Source organism: Cucumis sativus, chromosome 4 (assembly GCF_000004075.3).
Source record: "Cucumis sativus cultivar 9930 chromosome 4, Cucumber_9930_V3, whole genome shotgun sequence".
Taxonomy (NCBI): domain Eukaryota; kingdom Viridiplantae; phylum Streptophyta; class Magnoliopsida; order Cucurbitales; family Cucurbitaceae; genus Cucumis; species Cucumis sativus.
Window position 1 is genome coordinate 23,491,478 of NC_026658.2, and position 21,972 is coordinate 23,513,449.

The 21,972-nt window shown below is 35.5% G+C and overlaps 2 protein-coding genes across 4 annotated transcripts; both read right to left on the reverse strand.

The window, feature by feature from the left end:
* Positions 1-809: 809 nt before the first annotated feature.
* LOC101208809 (probable beta-1,3-galactosyltransferase 13) lies at positions 810-4,922 on the reverse strand. The gene is made up of 7 exons (XM_004145982.3): positions 4,450-4,922; positions 3,909-4,061; positions 3,744-3,826; positions 3,554-3,653; positions 2,858-2,971; positions 2,258-2,400; positions 810-1,297 (listed from the first exon to the last, which is right to left on the reverse strand). Exons 1-7 carry the CDS (start codon positions 4,806-4,808, stop codon positions 1,206-1,208), a joined length of 1,044 nt encoding a protein of 347 aa, XP_004146030.1. The 5' UTR covers positions 4,809-4,922; the 3' UTR covers positions 810-1,205.
* An 846-nt stretch (positions 4,923-5,768) lies between these two features.
* Positions 5,769-21,666, reverse strand: LOC101204381 (increased DNA methylation 1). Of its 3 annotated transcripts, none has more exons than XM_004146047.3 (9): positions 21,184-21,666; positions 16,591-19,595; positions 11,717-11,840; positions 10,039-10,121; positions 9,485-9,726; positions 8,002-8,088; positions 7,301-7,400; positions 6,603-6,807; positions 5,769-6,469 (listed from the first exon to the last, which is right to left on the reverse strand). In XM_004146047.3, exons 2-9 carry the CDS (start codon positions 19,513-19,515, stop codon positions 6,054-6,056), a joined length of 4,182 nt encoding a protein of 1,393 aa, XP_004146095.1. In that variant the 5' UTR covers positions 19,516-19,595; positions 21,184-21,666; the 3' UTR covers positions 5,769-6,053. The 3 variants fall into 3 exon arrangements, with proteins under 3 accessions (XP_004146095.1, XP_031739518.1, XP_031739517.1); XM_031883658.1 differs by lacking the exon at positions 21,184-21,666 and adding an exon at positions 20,906-21,161; XM_031883657.1 differs by lacking the exon at positions 21,184-21,666 and adding an exon at positions 20,420-20,695.
* Positions 21,667-21,972: the final 306 nt, after the last annotated feature.

Consider the following 21,972-nt stretch of genomic DNA (forward strand, 5'->3'; position numbering starts at 1 on the left):
ATAAAAAGGAATGTGACTTCTCACACCAATTCTAAAAAGACAAAAACTACTTTCTAAAAACCATTTTTTCGGTTTACAAAACCCTATTGAAAATAGTGTTTATAAACACCTATTTTTCAAAAGTCAACAACCACAAACAAAAAACAATTAGTTAATAGTTGATTGAAAATGCTACATTTAGTCCTTTATAATTTCTACATTAGGGTCACTAACTAACGACACAATGATTTCAATGATCCATTTGAACCACTTTTCATACCTTAGGATTCAAACTATTGAATATTTAGACTTAAGAATTAAATACAATTCTTCTTACTCCAATTTAATAAGCTAACCTAAAGAAAAGGCAGGTAGGGGCATAAATTCAATATAGAAAGAGCAAATCATTGGGCTCATCATTATAAAAACCTTTTATTTCCACTTGGTACCTTGAGTTGCAATCTCCATTCAACTATGGCATTAATGATTTCCAAATTCATTAAGATATTAGTTGCCTTAGGTCAAACATAGCTTTCTAAATTTTATAATAACTAGCAAATAGTAATAATAATCGGAAGATTACCCTTTTGTCTGCCCTACTTGTATACTACTTGGTGTGGGATGAATAGCCTTGTTCATATGCCACAGGCACAACTCATCACCTGAGATTACCTGAACCTCCAACCTTCGGTTAATTCTCCAAGTAAAGTCCACACAGTCATACAGAACCCGTAGAACAAATCCCGTTCAAGTAAGATCGTAACCATAAAGTTCAATCTACTCCACTGAAATTTTGTTATAATGAGTTTCAGAAAGGTGAGCAAAGTGAATGAGAGAATGAAATGATGCCTTGAGGATATATTAAACTCAGAAGCATGTAAGCCAGCTAGCCACAATAAAGAAAGGAAAAGGGTAGTGGAAGGTGCTCAATACAACTCTGCTGAAGTAAATAAGCCTTAGATCCCAAAGAATGAGAGAAGTAGGGGAATGACATTATAATTTGATCACAAAAAACTAATAAACTGTTCGTTTCCTATTGCTCTATAACTCTATTTCCAAAGCCACCCCGCTGGAATCAGGAAGAATATATAATCAAATCATATAGAGATCTTTTCGAAAAATACATAGTAGAAGATTAAAGGGGGTGAAACTGACGTTATATGCTTGGGACTACACAGAACCTCCCCTGGTGGATGCTGCTCGACTCTCTTGAGAAATGGGGATTCTCATGAATCATCATCAGAGGGTAAAGTTGGGCTCTTTGTACAGCTTTCTTTATTGTGAAGTTCCAACAATTTCTTTTCTGGATTACAAAGTCCTGAAGAAGAACAATGATTTTACAGGATCATCAACTTCTACTTTACCAACGCAAACAGAAAATTTATACCATCTAACAATTCTCATCCAATGGTGTATTGATTAATATTGCATTGCAAATAAGCGTATGGTAAATCACAGAATAAAATGCATTTAGTATCAGGCATCAAAGCCACCTCTCTGAAGTTTATGATCGTTAATATGTACTTGAAGAATAAAAAAGAATAGAGTTAATATTTTGATTAAGGAAGTTCAAGAGTTTTCAATTTGAAAAGATCTATCATCTCTAATATAAGTCAACTCACAATGGTTAGCACAAGTTGCCGGATAATTACAGAATTGTCCCAAAAAAAATGTCAATGTATGCATTTGGTCGGCATGTTTGGAGGTCTCAACCCAGCAGAGAAGCTGCAAATTTCTTAGCTGGATAGAAAAATGTGTTCCATGTTTTTTTTTAAGAGCATTTGTGGATAAACCATGAAAAATAATGTGGGAAAAAATGTAAGGAGTCGGGCTTGAATCTGAGTTTAGAGGGGACTGGAGGACAATTTTACCACTAGGCTAGTTGTTGTTTTTGGTATTATTTCAGTTATATATATAAAAAGCATATATCCGCTGGTGTTGGCAAGGAATAAGATTCTTTTACGGGTTGACAGAGGAACAGAAGGTGCTGCTAGTTTGTAAAGGGAGTGGGATGACTTTTCTTTTGCTGGTTTGAATTATAGTCAGAGAGGTTTTTTCTAAATAACTTTATATGGATAGAGTGTATCTTATAATGGGAGTTTGAGTTTGAATTTATCTTGTGTTATGCTGCGGGAGACAAAACTGTTTTTCTTCATAACTTACGTAGCTTTTCATTCTATCAGTGAGCTGTTCTGTTTCAGATGTTTATTATTATTAATGGACAAGAACAAATTTTTCTTAATTTAAAAAAATATGTTTGAGTACAACAAACACCAACCTGAACACTTGGGAATATCCCATACTGCAATAGATGTTGGCGTACAGTCTGGTGCACAAAGTGCTTTTTCATTCTCATGATTAACATTCATAGCGAGCATCCAAGCGCCTATTGTTACATCCTCATTGCTGAACATCCGGAAACTACAATTTCATCAAATTTTGACACATTATAAACAACAGAAAGATTTCAAAAGAAAACAAGAAACCAAAATATCAATTTGCTCTCTTTTCAATATCATGACTTCCTTTCTCAGTGACAACAACATAAGCGAGAATTTCCATGGGCAGAGATATTTAGAGATCCTAAATTACGAATGCCTGTTGTACGTAGCAAAAATTGCAAACCAACAGAAAAACAAAAAAAGAGATCAAGGCAAGAAGATCAATTTCAACAGCAGTATAGTTGATAAAACTTAGAAAGCAATCAACTCAAAGATCTCCACGACACAAATACTACTGACTAGTGAACTTCATAGTCAGAATATTATATGTCGAAGATGGGTAAAAAGAACAAAATGAAAAATTTTCAATTGAAAATGGGTAACCCTAACACTTAAAGGTCCACAAAAGATTAAAAGCTTTAAAGAAACAAACTTACCTATTATTTTTAAGAGCAACCAAGCTTGCAACAACATCAGCCGAAAGGATATATATTGGACCATAGGCATGAAAGAAATACTCATTTCCAAGCAAATGGGACAGTGGCTCATACCTAAAAAAAATTAATCAATATGGTCATGTTACTGATCAAATAAAAGGGAAGTAATTAATAAAAATCATCAAAACTCAAACTGAATCTGGAATCTGTAGGATGACAGCTGATACAATATGGTACTGTTGCATTGTTGTAACCTATATTAATTTTGGTACATATGCGCTATATATCTCTTGGATAATGAACATAAACATAATATGGTACTGTTCCCAACTTACCACAACATTAGCATAACACATCAATAAATTTTAAAACTACTAATTTACTTGTAAACTTTTAAATCTATAGCAATTCTGATCTACTGTTCTCAAATGGTAGTTATGATCAATCGGAATATCATTTCCCTCTAATTTCAGTACTTTGTAATCATAGTTTGCAGAATAAGATCCTCTTAATCAAACGGCTAAGGCCCTTCCTTCCAGCTGAACAAGATAAAATGTGGTATGGCATGGTTGTTAGTATATATGCTCAGATATATATATTATATACATATATTTTAATAAGCTCAGATAAAGATATATAGAACACAAATAAAATGGTAAGGTTACACGGCAAAGTAGAAAAGAAAGAGAATCAAACCATTTCAACTTTGAATCTGTGAAAACTGGGCCTTTCTTCATGCAGCCAATATAAGTTTGAGAGTGTGATCGTTCTTTAGCAAGTAGAAGTGAAAGGCGATCTAGCAAGATGGAACCAACTGTATCAAATCCCAAAAAATAACATGGAGATTATCTGCAAATAATGAATCCATTTCAGAGAACATAGTCACCTGGCCTTAAATATATATCATCATCAGCTTTGACGTAAAATTCAGAATCATATAGTGCATATGCAGCTTTAAAGAACGCTAGCCTGTAATTTAAGAGTAAAATATCAGTCATTTCAAAACAAATGGAATCAAGTTCTCGTTTAATAAAATTTTGTTCATACTAACGTTTTATAAGGTAGCTTACTATACTCTTCTTCAATATCCAATAGCAAAAAATCGTCGTACTCTGCTACCTCCTTTTTGAGTTCCAACATTTTCGCCTTATCACTTGTCTTTCCAATTATAAACCTGAAGGCCAAGCCAGTGGATTCTTCCAAACTGGGAGCCACCACTGATGTCAGTGCATAAATTACTGTAAGCACAACTAATATGAACCTAATCAAATAACATATCATTCCCAGAAAGTTGCATCCTGCTAAGCCCATGAATATCCAGAGTTACAAAAAATAAAAAAAAGCAAACAAGATAGATTATCATCAATTAAGATGGCTTTTTTTTTTTGAAATAGTGTGTGATATGTATTAACTTCAGGGGTACGTAACCTAATGCCATTGCCCAAATCAAGGAAATGGAAATACAAGCACAAACATACATCCAATAAGACATGGCAGGATCCAGATCAGTAGAAGCCTATGAATACTAGTTCAAAAAGGCAACATTAGCGAAAAGTAATTAGAATCAGGAACAAGATAGAAATGAAGGTTACCGTTGAAGTCCTTCCCGATCAGAAGGCAACCATGTATTTCGCAAAGATCGCCGGCGACCAACAGATGAAAACCCAGTTTGGATCCCAACAAAGCCCATCACTTTATGGCGCTTCGCATCACTACCAGTAGTAAGAGCAGCAGAATCAGGCGCTCTGTCCCAAACGACTCTGACGGTCCTGGGTTGACGGTTGGAGCAATTGTTACGGAGATGAGGAGTGAAGAAAGAAGTGAAGACGAAGATGAAGCCAGAAATTCCGATGAGAAGACAAAAGGAGAGAAGGAAGAGGGAGGATCTGCTTGAGTAGAATGGAGAAGTGGGGGAATGGCGAGAGTGAAAAAGCTTGGGCGAGGAAGGCATGGCGGAAATCGAAGAAGCCTCCGCTCCGATTCAGTTGATGGCCGCTCTCCTCTTTTTACTTGCGGAAGCCAACATTTTCATATTTTCCTTTTCTTTCTTTTTATTTTCTTTTGGTTTGAGTAAAATATAAGTTTTGTATATCTCAAAAATAAGATAATTGAGGTCAAATTGACGAAATATTTACACTTTTCATTACATTTTTGTGTGTTTCCTTATTTTTCTAAGTGGTAGATAACTTGTTTTGATTCTCATTTCATTAATTGTCATCCTATAAATTGAATGAATCTTGGTTCAATTCAACTTCTAGGTTTCCCTTTTCTTTTTCAAATAATTAATTGTGGTTTTGGTTCAACAAGTAGCTAACTCCAATTAAATTGGTTTAATTTAGAAATTTTGTTTTAAACAAGTGGAAGATATCTATGAATAGACCAAAATATCTAAACACAATTGTAGTTTATGGTGGAATTTTGTTGAATTTACACAAATTTTGTTTTTTTTTTTCTTCTATATTTGAAATGGTTTTCTCATTCTAGGAGTTACTTTGTTTTTGTTTTAGATGACTTGTGAAAGTAAATAAATTATGCGTAAAAGTATTTCGAGGTTTAGATTTTGTTATGAATTTCTTTTTAATGTCAACTCTCTTCATAATACTTATAAATATATCAAAATTTTATAATTTATGGTTAATAGAAATATATCAATGTTTGTAAAACATTTAATAATGATGATTAATGTGAGTAACCAAACCTCTTTAACTCCGATTGCTGGTCAAAACTATTTATTAAATGACAATGATGGTTCTTAGAACGTTAAAGTAACTATGAATTTAGAGTGAATAAATGTTAGATCGTTTTGGTTCAAGTTGACAAGGAAGTAAATGGTATCGTAATTAATTATAGAATATAAAAGAAAATATTAACAATTGTAACTTCCTACAGGGAAAAAAGAAACATAAGATTATTTGTCTGCAAGGAAAACAGTTTTCTTTATATAGGATCAGATTTCATCTTTTTCTTTTTCATTCAACAATGGAGTCTGTTTCCAGTCTACACATACATACATACTTGAGACCCTACATTTAAAAAAAACCATCTTAACTTGAAACTTAGGTCATTCTCTAATTGAGGAAATTAATGTTCACTGGACAGCTTTGAAAAATGGTCCTGCAAACTCATTTCCCGGACTCCACCTCTTTAATTCTACTACCCCTCTCTCTCTAAACTTCCACTTTTGCCTTTGCATTACCTAAGTTAGAACAACAGGTTCTACAAATCTAGTCATAGTGGCTCCATGAACTCCTTCATCCCAGCTCTTTCCTTCCGAAAGCTGAATGTCGCGTTCTACGCCAACTTCTACTTTTAACAGCTTTTTTGCCTCCTGGGTGCAGGTTTCGGTTGTGGCACCAACTATGTCAGTGCAACAGTTTGACTCAACAGGCTTCTGTCCTGGAGAAATATCCAATCCATTTGATTCAACCAACTGCAACGTAGATGAATCGATTGGAGGAGCTGGATCTGCTTCATGATCGTCCTTAATCTTTTCACCATTGGGTTCTTGTAATTCTTGATATTTTGAACATTTCATTTCCATTCTAGGACATGGTTCACAGGAATCGCATTGCTGTTTCGCATCGGTGTCAAGTTGTACTCCGGAATGAATTCCTGAATTAGTTAATCCGTTCAAATGAAACAAGGCTATATCATCATTTCCTTCTATATTTCTAAATCAATAAAATTACTTTTAAGAGAAATACCGTTTAAAAGTCAAACATTATAGGGAACAAATGACACTTGCCTACTGTTGTCTCTGTAGTTTGGCCACTTACATACAGGGCCTTTTTTAGGAGTACTGTTCCGGGAAACACCATCAAATTGAACTTGTGAAGACTTTGTTTCTCCTCATTTTCCACAGTTACAAAGCCAAAACCTTCGGTCCATGTCTCCACTAAACTAGGAATTGCAGCTATCACAAGCTTTTTCACCTTAAAAGACATCAGCATCTGGAACACCCACAAAAATAACGATGCTAAGAGACTTCGACAGAAAAATCTACACCAGATGTACTAAAAAAACGTGTATATACAAAATCCAAAATTGAAGTGTTGCCACCAAAATGCAAACTGTCTCTTCGGTGTTATTTTTTTTTAACAATAAACAACTTCACATTGGTATAATGACAAGGAATAAATGTTAAAGCTTAAAGGGTTACAAACTCCAAAGGGAAAGGGAGTGAAAATGAAAATTCAAAATCACACTCTTAGTTCTTTTTATAGGATTCTCTCTCTTAGTTATTAAAACTGGGGTTAGACATCTAAACCGTAGAGTAGTTCTTTGGATCTTTTATATAGAATGATTAGTGAGTTATGTAACTCTCTCTTTCACTTCATTGCATTTTCCTTTCAGTAATAAACGTTGAACTTGCTTTATGTAGAAAATATGATGAATAAAAAGTAAAACTATTAACAAGTTTCACGGCAAGGCATGGAAAAATACCTCCTCTATTGCATTCAGTAGACGCCTACACATTCCCTGGCGCCGATATTTACTACAAGTTGCAATAAGGGGCATCTCAGCCAGTTCTGATCCATGTACCCTACAGCAAGAAAGTTTGAATAAACATGGAAAATGCCAACTCAAATAATTGTAATAGGTCATAAACAGTTGGAACCATCTAAAATATAATATATCTTAAAGGAAATATTCTTCAAATTCATCAGACCTAGAATCTTGACATCAGAACGTTTGGTAACATGGGACAAAAGTTGACAAAATGGTCCATATTTGCTTATAATTGTTGTAAATAATATGATCCGTTCAATCTGTTAGTCACATATTTCTATTTGGACAGGGAAACGTTTTAAACTCAATATGGACACGTCAATAGGCCAAGACAAACAAGTTTTAATTTAAAATGTCCTTTTGGTCCTTGTACTCTAAACTCCATTCTATTCTAGTCCCTGTCCCTCAAATGTCCAAAGCTAGTCACTTTACTTCCAATAAATCTTAAATTTAGTCTTTCAAAACTTAAGGAAGGGAGTTCTGAGGGACTATCTTTATTTGAAAAGAATCAACCATAAACAAAGAACATGGGCTTTCTTAAGGATTTATTGGAAGTACAAGAACATTGACATTTGAAAGTACATGAAGTGAAACCCAGAGGATGAAACATTAGCACAAGGAATAATTAAGGATACCTGATAGAAGCTACACATAGCAGCACATCATCTTTCTCAAGTATCACAGTGTAGAATCCATGAAAGTCCAGACGAGGAAAACTAGACCTGCACGTCACATCAGAGAACAGAAAGAATTTGATAAATGATTCTGTGAAAGATTTAAGAGAAAATAGATTTGAAGGAACAGGTAAGAATAGCTTTTTATGAGACAACGTATTATGGTGGAAATAGTGACCAAGCCAACAAAAAATGAGAATAGAAAGATGATGACAGTAAAAGATATTGGAGCTCAAACTTCAGTGCCTCTAGTTCAAGCTAATATGAAAAATTTCCAACTTTTCAAGAGGGTTCATGTTTTCAGAAAAGAAAACTCAATTGTATTAAAGCCCATCAAAACTACCCTCCCAAGTCGCAAAAAAAATAACCCTCATTCCAAACCACTTGATTACATTTAAATTTATAACATCAATGGTATTGTTTATTTCAGTAATTGTCAGCTTATTTATAAAAAAGGATGCAGTTGCCTGTTCAGCAACTTTCTTTTGTTGAGTGGACGGGGTCTGTCTTTCATTTAATTTTTATGCATTAATTTTAGTTATTTATTTATTTTATTTTCTTCTATGATGCAGAGTCTGCCTTGCAATTATCTTGGCATTCCTCTGGGAGGAAAATCTAAGGGTGGCACTTCATGGGGTGTTCCTGAATTGAATCAAGGCCAAAATGGCAAAATAAAGAAACGTTACAATTCCTAAAGGAGGCGACTCCCATCACGTCAATTAGTTCTACCTTACTATTTCTCTCTTGCTAAAGTCCCTACAAATTTCTTGATCCCAAGGATTGTATTGACTTCGTTTGGAATGGTGCTTTAGCTGTTAAAGGCGGCTGTTGTTTCCTCTAGTTTCAGGCGGTCATGGAATCAAATCATTGAAAGAAGGGAAAGATGTCCTCCTTGCATGCTTTGGAGGTTCATTCGCAGTCAAAAGGCTCTTTGGACACAGGTGACAGAAAGTAAATGATTTCTCACGGTGCTCCATTCAAAATGAAAGCCAAAACAATTCTAAAAAATATGAGAAAACCTGTTTTGGAAATTTTCGCTTGAATGAAATGCAGGATCTTTTAAGGCAAATTTAGTTTTTCAAATTTTGGGGAATTTTTCAAACCTAATGCAGCTCTTTGGGTTCAAATTATTCTGAAATTACACACCCTCCTGGTTACTAAATATTGATGAGAAGAGATACTCTTGTGACCTCCTTTGGTTTATGTAGGTTGGAGGATGTATCATCTTCTATCATTGTGTTTTACATTTTGATTATAAAATTAAGTTTCCTATCAATGAAAGAAAAAACAAATTAGTTTCTTACCTCCACTGGGAGTAGGTACTCTTATGAATTCCTTCAGTTTTTGGGTCAAGAGGATGTATCATTTTCTCTCGTATTTCCATTTTGATTACAATAGGTACGTTACTGAAAAAGAAAAAGAAACAAATGAAGAAGGTACTTACTTCCAGCTGTACACCAGATGTGGTATCATATCAATTCCTGTTCTTGGATCTACCATGGACAAAAAGCATTCCTCCATAATGGTAAGAGCCACTACTAATCTGGAATTGCATTCTGCCATCATAGCTAACCGTGCCGTAGACAGAATTTTCTGGTCGTAATGAATGCATCTAAGAAGTGTCCATGAAAACCCATTTGCAAACTGATTAGTCAATCCAAGTTGTGATTGAAGAGCTGCATAAATCTGCACACAACAAATAGTCACAATAAGAACACTTTAAAGAAGACACAGTACACCTGCATTACATAGGTCACCAACATCAATCATATGATCTACAAGCTAACTAATGTCAAAATCAAAGACATGTCATCTATGACGAATACGGGCGATAGAAAATGTTTTTTATTTGATATATCATTGTTTTTTTTTCTTTTTTGAGATCTTTTTTAATTGACATCTGAAATTTTGAAGGCATCATGAATTCCATTTTTCACCAAATCCACAAATCTGTCATCCATAATAGAAATAATGGAGACAAGAACTGAGCAAAAATACCTTCTGACAACTACCGCTGCAAAACCAAATATGAGACTCTACTCCAGAATCGATGTCTCTTTGTTTCAGGCATTGTCCATGATCTGTTTCAACAACTATTTGTTAGAAGGATGACATACCTCATTTTCAGGGGTTCACTCATAAGAAGTTGAACTCAAATAGAAAGGGGGAAAAATCCTCCTCAAGATGACAACAATTGAAGTATACCAAATGAGAGAATTTTATTATTAATGTTTAAAAGTTGTGAATACAAAAAGACAAGTACTATTTATAATTGAAAAGCAAACTAATCTGAATCCTAATTAACCAAATAAACTAATTCTAATCCTAATAAGCTAAAGAAATCAATCCTCATCCTAATAAAATAAGGATTTGAACATAATACCCTATTCGGCTATTCCTACAACATCAACAACCGAATCACTGATTAGACAGCAAGTATACCATGTTGGCACAACAAGGAAATTAAATGGTTTTCCTTTTAGTTCCATCTGAAAAGGTTTTGCAAAATTCAACCGCTTGGTCCTTTTAGTACATATCTTTCTATTATTCTACTTATTCAATTTATTTCTTCAATACAATATAATATATATAGAGGAGAGGGAGGGGGGTAGAGGCAGTAAATAATTGAGAACAAAAAAGTGCTTATGCAGAAATTACTTATAAACTCCTATTTTGTCATGTATTTCATTGCGCCTGTATTAAAAAAACATACAATTGCACTGTTCTAGACAAGTAACCTTGAATCAAATTTGTATGATAAAAGGACTATAGGGACCCGTACGCAAACTAAATTAACTACAGAGTGGTAAATTCATGCAGCAATTTTATCCTTCTTGCAGTTCTTTTGAGATATGTGACTAACTATATATATGAGGATTTTAAATACAGAGCTCCAAAACAGAAAATTTGAAGGTGGAGATTTCAGACACTTTCACCTCAAAATATTTGGTTTCCTACCTTTATAATTGCACAAAAACTTAGAATACTTCTGTGGGCTAGATTTAGAATTACTATTAAAAAAAAAAGCAATCAAATCCTTTGTTTGGTCCTAAACTTCGGGAGGGGGGTTAATAATTAAGAAAAAGGTACAATTAGGATACCCGTGTGTGTATAGGATACCAAGTTATGGTTTTATAACCAGAAGCAATGAGAAGTTCTCGAAGCATTTGTTATTCACTTGTCTATTACTATGGAATTATTGATGCAGTTTTTTAAATATGTGGTTGGCCTCTAGTAATCCAAATTATGTCAAAGATTGTTCTTGCGCTCATTGTGCAGTCACCGTTCACAGAAAAACCAAAAACCTTTTGGCTCAATCCAATTAGAGATTTTCAGGGAAATCGGTTCATGAGAAACAGCATTGGTCACGGAATTTTTGGTTCCAAAAGTAGTCACTTATGTATATAGGATTTAAACTACGGTACTTGCAGTTCCTCTGCATTTTGTTTGCCTCCTCCTTGCAGAAGGAAATGTGTATGCTACCCTACAATAAACAAATGTCAGCTTTCAAAAATGAAGAATCCAGTCTTAGGGTACTTCTCATAGAATTTCTCAAATCAGCATGCAAGTTGTTCACTTTAAAAAATATAAAGGGAAGAATTTAATCAGATGCAATAAGCCCTTTTTTTATATAGCAAAAATAAAAATAACAATTCTAGGTAGGCATAGGAATTACACTTTTGTTCGCACTGAAAACATTTTAGCGCATCAGAAGAACTTGAAATCTCTTCAAAATTCACCAAATCACCACATATCCGGCAAGTACAGTTTAAGCAATACCAGTTGCCTTCAGGGAGTTCCTAAAGAATTTCAATAGTAATAGACATTTAGTTAATTGTAGAGAACTGGAAACTAAACTATAAAATAAAAAAAATAAAAAAAACACCCTGCAATTCTCCCAACAAAATCAACCAAGAAAAGATCTATAGTGAGATTCTTACACATGGAAGGAAATACGAAGCATGATTTATTGTTTTCTAGCTAATGCATACAAAGTTTAAATCCAAATAAATTGCTAAGAAAAATAGGCATACAGTTGAATGGCAATCAGCATATTCTTTTAACACCATGTCAAGTCAACATCAGCCTGCTCCCAAAAACGAATAAAGTATCAACTAAGTTAACAGCACTATTGGTCATGCTATATGACCATGTTTGCAATTTAAACCCAGTTAATAGAACCTTTGGTTCTTGTCCTCCATTCTTTATATCAATGAAATTGATTTTGAAGGTGAATATGACATTAATTAAACAGAAATTGAAGTTCTTTACCCTAATGATTCTTTAACTGATGCTTTTGAAAATTTATTCTTGGTTGATGTCCAAGATTATTTGGTTGAATATCATCAATCTTTATTCATCAGTTGCAAAGACCAGTTCAGTTACTCCCAAGTTTTCATCATTAATAATCCAGATGAAAGAAATTCAATCTGTTTCTCAAGTTGGGATTTAATCTTGATATTACATTTATTGAGTTCTTAAAAGATTTCAAAAGTGGATGGCTTTTTTTCTTCACTATCAGTAAAATTTTTATTTTGCAGGCATGGGATTTTTATTTGATTATCTACGATTTCAAATCCAGTTTGCCCATTTCCTGATTATCTTTTTGATTTGACAATAGGTGGATTATTTTCCTGCTTGATATTTCTTCTGGAAAGTACCTTGTTTTAGTATTCATACATTGAAGTAGAGGAGATCTATAACAATTATAACTCCAAATGGAGTTAATACTGCTGATCGTCTCCAGCATCATTTGCCATAAATGACTCTCAATTGTGGTGTTATATGTGTCAGGACCACGCTGAATCCTCTATTCATTTGTTTACAGATTGTTCTTTTTTTTTTCTTTTTTTATAAGAAACAATTTCATTTTTTTTGATAAGAGACAAGTATATTCATATAACAAAACAGAACAACCTAAGGGCGAGGGATGAGAGGGCCCTCCCCGGAAGAAGCTAAGGAACTAAGACATAATGGCCTTCCAATTGTTGAAAATCATAGAAAGGCTATAATTACAAAAGTGTTTGGTGTAATTCGTACTCCACCAAGAGGGGGAGAAACAATTTCATTAACAAATGAAATTACGAGAAAAGAGGGGGAGAAAGGTCCAAAAGCTACAATTACAGATTACAGATTACATCTCCAATTAACTAACAAAGAAGCAAAACTATATGACTTAAAGGCAGCTGAGAGTTTGCACCAAGCAATAGCATTGCAGACAACATGATAAAAAAAAAGGTCCAAAGAACTGAATTTTGTTGTTAAAGACCCGATTGTTGCGTTCAAGCCAAAGCTACCATAGAGTAACTATAACCATGTGATTCCAAAGTAATCCCTTTTTGTCCTTGAAAGGATGATTTTTTAGCATAGTAGACAAGAAGAGAGTAATGTCCATATGAAAGACAACAAACCAATTGAAAGCAGGTAAAATGTGATCCCAACAACCTTTGTGAAGGGACAAAAGATGAAAAGATGACTGAGTTTCTGAATTTTGTTGACAGGGGGTGCACCAGCCTGAGGATAATAAGGTTGAGAGTAGTCGACGCTGAAGCCAATCATGTGTTAGGACAGCTTGCTGAGTAAGTTCCCAAAGGAAAAAGTTGATCTTTTTTGGGTACTGTTCCGACCATATGGCAGAGGAGCGGTTATTAATTATATATTACTAGCACTCCCCACTTACTTGTGGACTTGAAATATTTGAAAGGCCCAACATATGGGTATCAATTTTAATTGGGGAGAAAACAACAATGCAGGGGCTTGAACACAAAACCTCCTGCTCTGATACAATCTTAAATCACCAATTGACCCAAAGCTTAAGCTAGTGGTTGAAGCCAAATTTAATTATATATCACTAACAAACCTCTATTATTTTCTCAACCCTTATTGAAGCTTCAAAGAGATCTAGTCACTTTAATGTCTTTTTGGCAATTTCAAGGAACCCACCACAAGCTTCTCCAATGAACATTAGCGTGTCATTATCCCATCGATCAAGTGGGAGGTTCCTAATTTTGATCCAACCTCCATAGCTAGGGACAGTTGATCTTTCGTTGCATTTTCGGAACTCCAAGGGGAGAATTGTACCAAATATCTTCCTACCTTATACCAATCCTTGATCTAAGGGTTTTGGCTTGGTCAATGTCCTCACAGCATAGGACAGCTTTGTCAATGCTGAAAGGATTGATGATACAGGCACTACTCATATGAATGTTGAAAGCTCTTATCATGTTGCACCAATTGTCGTGGAAGCAGCATCTCTTAATGATAACTGAACTGTTAAAGTGAATGGAGGAATGCGGATATGCATGGATTGATTTATTGATGGATGTGAGAGATGGAGCCTTTGGTGTGGTTGATGAATCCACAAATTCTGGAGAGGGTGAACAGATATGGCAAGTTTCCTTCTTAATAGCAGCAACGTATGAAGTACTGTGGTTGGCCTTTTGTGTTGGGGATTGTCTTTTTCCTCTCCTTTTGGATCTGGCTTTCAGGAATCAAAGACAAAAGGGAAAGATATATGTTTCCCATCCTTTTCTATCTTCTCCAATCGGAACAAGGATTCTATTTGATCCACTATTTACATTTTGCAATGTGATTTCCATCAACTTTCCTTTTCAGTTGAGAATTGTTTTCAACCCAGATTGTTTGGTCATCCAGGCAAACCTCCTTTAAGAATTTATGATTTATGGGGGACGATAGAGGGATCAAATAGACTGCTTGGGCCAGGCCAACGCCTGCTGGTGAATGGAAATGAAGTAAGCATGGTCTAGTGTATTCTGGGTGGGTTGTATCGGTCATCATAGTCGATGGAGAATGTCTTTCTCTCTATTGTTGCCGATCGTGGATCCGCAGAGCGATGGTTGATGGGTTGTGAGGAGATAACTATCTTAGTCATATGGTTGTCGGAGGGAGAGGAAAGAAAGAGAGAAGTTATTGGTACTCATTTATTCTATATACCACTACCACAAAATTATTATATCCCGTTTATGCATTGTTCTTTTGCATCCTGTTTCTGGCATTTTATTTTGGATGGTCCTTCACCTGCTCTAATCATATTTTTTACATCCTTGCTTCTCTTTTGGTGGGTCGTCCTTTTATAGGCACAAAGAATGGTTTATTATTCTTTGAGCTTTCTTTTGGACTTTGTGGGCCGAGTGCACAAGCATCTCTTTAGACTTTAGTGACTCTTTTTTTGTTTTGATTCTATTATTGATTTGGTTCTGTCTACAGCTTTTATTGGTGCAAGATTGAGCACCTTTTTAAGAACTTAAGACTTTCTTATTTAGTTTCTAATTGGAAATCTTGTGTAATAACCTTTGGGTGCTTCAGATCTTCCCTTATTATTTCATTTATTGATGAAATATTTCTACTTCTAAAAAAAGTAGGGGAGAAATCGGTTTTTAGTTGTTGGCTTCTTCTCTGTTATCTCCTCAGCATTTTGGCCATTGAATAGTCCTTCCCTCTTTTCAATGTTCTCTTGTGGTTCTTGCTATTTGGCTAAATTTATGTTCTGCGTATGATTCGGCTTGGTTCATTTGTTAGCCCTTTCTTGGTGTGCTCTTTCCTATCTCCTTGTTGGACATTCTTTTCAAGTTCGATGCCACATTTGGTTTTGTGTTTATTCCTTCATTTGTAATTTTTTTGCTCCCTTGTAGAGCTTGCTTCTTGCACAGGAGGGGAGGGAAAAAAACAATCTACAACTGCTGCTCATATCTACCCCAATAATGGCGGTTTTTGCTCTTTTAAGTGTGCCTAGTAAGAGTAAGATTGAATCTGTGTATCTAAGAACATGAACTAGCTTGGATGGTAAAAAAATATCATGTGTAATAGTTACAAGTCGGTTCAACAATATAAAACAGACTGAATCGTTCAACATTGGAGGTGTGTTCCATCCTCTGTTTAGAGATGATCAAAGAGCCTTGCAGAGGGCAGAGTTCGTATTGAACAACTGGCTCAAGATAAATAAAAAGAACTTTACAGAGGTGGAGAATCCTCGGTGGGTGTATAAGGTTAGGGTCTAAATTTTTCCTTCAAATGTTTGTAACCTAAGAATTTCGTAATTATCCTTTGTTTCTTATCCTTCGCTTTCTATAACTTTTCGCTTTTGAAAATGTTTAAATTGATATGGAAATCCATAGCTCTATAATCAATAAAATTTATACATACTAGAGAATTTTTTTTAACCAAAGTTTACTGCAAAATACAAATACGCTGTTACCACAAAAGAAACTCTCAATCTATTAGCAAATCCCCGAAAGAGAACCTGCACAGTGGCTTTACATCTACTTAGAATTCCCTCCTACAGTTCACTATGGAGATATGATGCCATTTACCTGAGAACAGTCACCTAGTAAGCTAACAAATTTCAAGAAGCTTGCACCAGAATTTTGATTTCTAGCGTATTAAAGGACTAAGAAAAATGAATATAACCATATTGAACACGAGAAAACCTAAAGTAGTCTAGAAAAATTAGTACAAGTATTGCAGATCACTAGCATGCAGTAAGAAGACAAAAGATTCATCATCAAATTGCCACAAATTGAAGAGACAAACCTGAATTGACAAACAAGAATGATGGAATGTAGAGGGGCAATTATCACAGCATATTAGTTCTCCACCATCACCACAAATACCACACGAATCATCATTTCGATCATCTTCATCAACTTCCACTGTTCTGGTCTTACTTTTCCTTGTCTTATATTCAGTTGACCAGGCCTGAAGCTGGCACAACATGAAAGGCCTCCCAGAGTCCAAAAAAAGATTCGAGCAAGCACGATTAAATTTGAAACCTGCATGGCTTTTAAATTCAGATATTGAGAGTATATCACTGCAGCAATTGCAAATGATGCCATCTCCAGTGATTCTACCATATTTAACTACACTACCATCCTTGGGGCTTTGGTATTGGATTATATCATTTGAGGATATAACCCCAGCATCTAGCAACCATGACAACACTGTTCTAGCCCCTAGGGCATACCACTTGCCATCTTTATAATTCTTTTCCCCACTACCCAAGCTTCTTAGGAGTAACTTACAACTACTCTTTTGACTTTTGCGGTTCATTTTCGCTCTAGATTTGAAGTATTTTCTTACATGGGAAAATCCAGCAGCACTTGAACTGACGTCTTTGTTTCTAATAATGGCTGAAACTAATAGATCATCATCTTCAATTTGACATTCATTCAGTTTCTTCTTTCTGGTTTTTGAACCTTTATGACTGTCAAAATTCTTTTTGAGTTTTGAACCTTTCCTCTCAGAGTGGCATGAGATAGGACTGAGAGACAAGTTCTTCTCATGACTGTCCACATTTTTAGTATCGGCTATATGGGACTTCTGATCTTCTATCATATCTAACTGAGAGCAAGTCCCATCAATATCCCAAAACTCAGTTTTATTTCCAGGAGCCACACTCACAATATCAATCTGAGGTGGCAAGGTAGGTTTAATTTCAGATATCTTTTTACACTTCCGGCGCCCTTTCTTCTTCAAAATAGAATGTATGGCAGAAACTTTATCCTCTGTTTTGAACATTGAAGCTGAAAAGTGCAGCCCACCTTCTTCATTTTGTGAAGACTTCTGTACAACCCCTGAGGCACAAGAATGAGATAGACCGTCACTTGTATAGTTTGGACAGTCGTTCAGAGATTCTTCCAAATTATTTTCTGCTTTACCGAGTGGGACTTCCAGTTTTTTTCCTTCCACTAGGGAACATGTTAGTACATTTTTCATCATTTCATTAGGGTTCTCAACATGATTTTCAGAGCTCTGTTCATCTGAACAATACAAAGTGCTATCCTCATCAGGAGATGCAAGGCCAGAAATTCTGACAACGTTATCTGAATTTCCAGATGGAACGGGACCATCACCCAGACATCTAGGTTTGCAGGTGGAACGTGAAAAATAAGCGGGTGATGAAGTTAAATCCTCAGACTCTATTTTGTTCCCAGGTTCATTAAAATGACTGCCCGTGCAATTCAGACCATTCTCCAAATTGGGGCCATAATTAGAGACCCTTGTCGGAAATTTTGTTGTTCCATCTTCTGTGTGCCCGTAGTAATTGGAGAAACTTGTATCACAGGTTTGCTCATCAAAAGCACAATTGCCCTCGTCAAGATCTTTTAGTGGGGCCTCTGTCAATGCACTCTTGGCAGAGGGTGAATTATCATGTACTGGTGATGCATTTTTGTCAGCAGACAGCTTACGAAAACCATTGTCTTCATTTATTAATGTCACAAAACCATCGGTCTTACTGCTCCCATTAATCCCAACACTACAGGTAGCTCTAACTAAATCTCCCCTCCTAAGTGGACCAATCTTTCTGTCGATGAACACAACCACCACATAGGGGTCAAGAATAACCCAACAATTAGCCAATGAAGTTGTGGCCCCTAATTGATTCATTTCCTTCCCAATGTGTAACAATGTGTCAGAAAGATCAAATAAGAATTGATGAATCCCAGTCCATTCTTTGCTTTCAACATCCTTTACAAAACTACATCTATCAGCAAATAGAAGTTCGCCACAGAACCTCCAAGCCTTGGAAAATTCACGAAAGGCTCTTCCCTGGGGTGATCTGTAAACTGTTTCCATATAACGCCTGCAAGGTCTTTTGACCCTTTCAATAGACCATCCAGCTGCAATAAATAGGTGAACAACATGATAGTGGAGAAGAGGACGGGGATCCCTACTCAAATCTGTCTTCAAGGAAGCATCCAGTTCTGGGCATAGAGATTTCATTTGTCCTACCTCCAGATGTAGTGGAGATCTAAACTTCTCGCTGATTTTATCAGAAGGATTTGCTACCAACAGCCTGGTCATGGAGCTCTCTTGGGAAACAGGTGAAGCACTAACTTTATTCACCATATTGGGTTCACCATGACCTTCTAAATTCAATGATGTCTGTTTGACGGCATCAGGATCAGCCAAATTACTGTCCATTTCTACAAGGTCCCTTAGCCGATAGCAACTTGAGATAATTCCCTGTCTAGACGATTCTACAATGTGGAATGTAAATGATTCAGGGTCACATTCCTCGGCTGGAGAGCAATTAGCAGAAACAGGTTCTCTTATACTATCTGATGATTGTTTAAGCTTAACTAGATTAGGTACAGAATCAGAAGCTTCATCAGTTGAAACTTTAATTCGCTTGCCACTTGCATTCCCATCGTCACCTTCCACTGAAATCCTTTTGCATGGAAGACTATTAGATGCAGAACCGGTCCTAATATTCTCAGTAGCATTGTAACATTCATCAAGCTTCATATTTCTTGAGTATGAATAAATGGAGACTGCTGAGGGTTCACTACTTGAACATAAAGATGCATCATTAATTTTGCAGGGCCCGTGTTCATAACCAAATGCCTTGTGAGGACACCTCTTATTGGAATGGCTAGAACCATTCCCAAAGAAAACCTCCCTAAAAATAATTTCTTCGTTTGCAGATCCCTCAAAGCCATCATCCTGGAAATCCATAACGACGGATCAGAAACCTTCTAAAGCTACCAACCCTTCACTTATCCACCTTACACATATACTACTTCATAAGGCAAGACCTGCAACATAAGAAATCAAACATTACTTTTGATTTTGGGCATTTAGAAAAATAAGAATTTTTACTTAAATTGGCTCCAAATGAAAGAACACAAATTGCATAACATTACACATTGGATGTGGATAAAATATATTGAAAGCATATGGCTGTTAACATTATACATGGAGGGATAGTTTAAGTAGCCACCGGTAGAAAGTAACAAAATGTGATATGCGTTCTTATAAATTAGGATAGCACAAGGAACAAATGTGATAAAGTACTCTAAAATCAGCAAGAGAAAATGTTTCTTTGCCAATTATTTATCATTCACTAAATACTAAATAATAAAAAGATGAGTCAAATGAGCATAGCTCAACTAATATAGTGCTCATACAATCAACCAACCTAGGAGTTAGAGGTTTGAGTCCCCACCCCACATATTGTCAAAAATAAATAATAAGAAGAAAGATTAAGTCCTATAAACAAAATGAGTGGTACGTATGTATACACAGAGAAATAGGCATAAAAGAATTTGATGAACTAAAAATTCCTCTCAACTCCTACGCCACAGAAGCCTTGAGAAGAAAATTGAAATTCCAAACTACTTCAAACTCGATATGCTGTTAGCACCACTTTTATTTCCACTTCAATGAACTACAAATAAAGCCAGCCATGAAAGTCTACTGATACCGGCACTTGCATACTCTGACATTTTTGTAAACCTTTCATCAATTACATCCATGATCCAACAATCTATGTTGTTTGTTTTGATAATTGATGAGAAACGAAAACATAAAAGAATGACTGCCAAGCTGAAAGTAATTCTCTCGGATGCTTTGCTCTTACTTTTTTGGAAAATAATTCTTCGGATTTCCTTCTTCCTATGGTTTAAAACAAATGACCAGGTAAGCTCAAAGGGAAGGGGCGACTTCTCCTCTCTTCGTCCATAAATCTCACAAGCTTGTTAAGAAATGGGCGTTTGTACATTCTCATTTTAATTGTCCACGGAAACGCCAATTTCTTACATTAGCCTGCCCGTATTTCTCTTCCCTGGAGGCAGAAGCAAAGAACTGAGACGAAAAAGCGGTTGCTCAAGCCCTTCAAGCAGTTTCTGCCAACACCCTACATTCTTCAACACTCGGCATTTCAAATAGAATAGATGATAAAACGAAACAAACATGCATGAGCTTCCCATTTCCAATAGGTCCTCATGTCAAATTCTCTATTCTAAATCCAAGAAACTAACTCATAAGCCATTCAACTACATTACCAGTTTCCAGAAATCTAACAAGCGAGAAGAAGAAGACAAAATTTTAAAAACCCCATTCATACCCATTTGCAGAAATCTCATAAGGCCAATTGTCAGAACCCGAATGAATCTCGTATCTCCCCTCAATTCAACTCCATCAAACAGAACAAAAAAACCCCCGCATTCATCCATTTCTAGCCAAATCGAAAAGGCAAACAACAAAGAAAAAAGAAAAAACCAACAAACCCACAATAAAAACACCTCAACTAGACAGTGCATTCGCCATCAACATGCAGCTGGAATCAAGAATCACAAGATGAATTAGGGTTAAGAGACTAGAAAATGGTAATGGGTACATCACCGATTTGAAGAAAAATCCAAAGGGAAAATTAAAACAGCGTTTTCCCTTGGCATCATCATCCAGTAAGTTCTTCAGGGTTGGTCACCAAGCCAAGAAAGCAAGATAGCTTTGAGAAAGGGAACAGTTCCCTCAAGTACAACAAATGGCAAAACCCATCTACAAGTACTCGCCTTTTCTCTCACCAAAACCGTTTCTTCTCGCCCCTTTTTCTCTTTCTCTTTCCCTTTCCCCACTCGGGTTTTCCCCCATTTTTGAGTCACGACCCACTCTGCCATCCCCCATTTTTTGGGATTATTTTTATAAACCCTAAAGCTTTTGATTTCATTTTCATTCACACTGCAATTCATTGGATTGTAATGAGGAGGGAGAATCCATTAACAAAACCCATTTCTCCATTTTGTAAAATTTGTAATGATTTTGGTTTTGCATCAAATGGATAAGCTTTGGACATACCCCATTTTTTTGCTTTTGCATTTCAGTTCATTTCTTTTTGTTTGTTTTGTTTCCTTTTTTGGTTTTTGATTTTTTCATTATAAATCCAACTTAGTGTATTTAGCAAAATTGTTGGAAGTAATTCCGCTCCATTTTTTTTTTTAATTTCATTTATTGATCCTATAACAATTTTATTTTTCAAAAGTGATGTAAGATTTGTGCCTTTTTTTCTTTATTTATTATATATCTTTCTCACCTAAGAACATTTTGTTGTAATTAAGTTGAAAATTGACTCTTAATTATTGAAAAAAGGATGATGCTTTTAAGTGAGAGAATAAAAGCTATTGATGTTTAAAA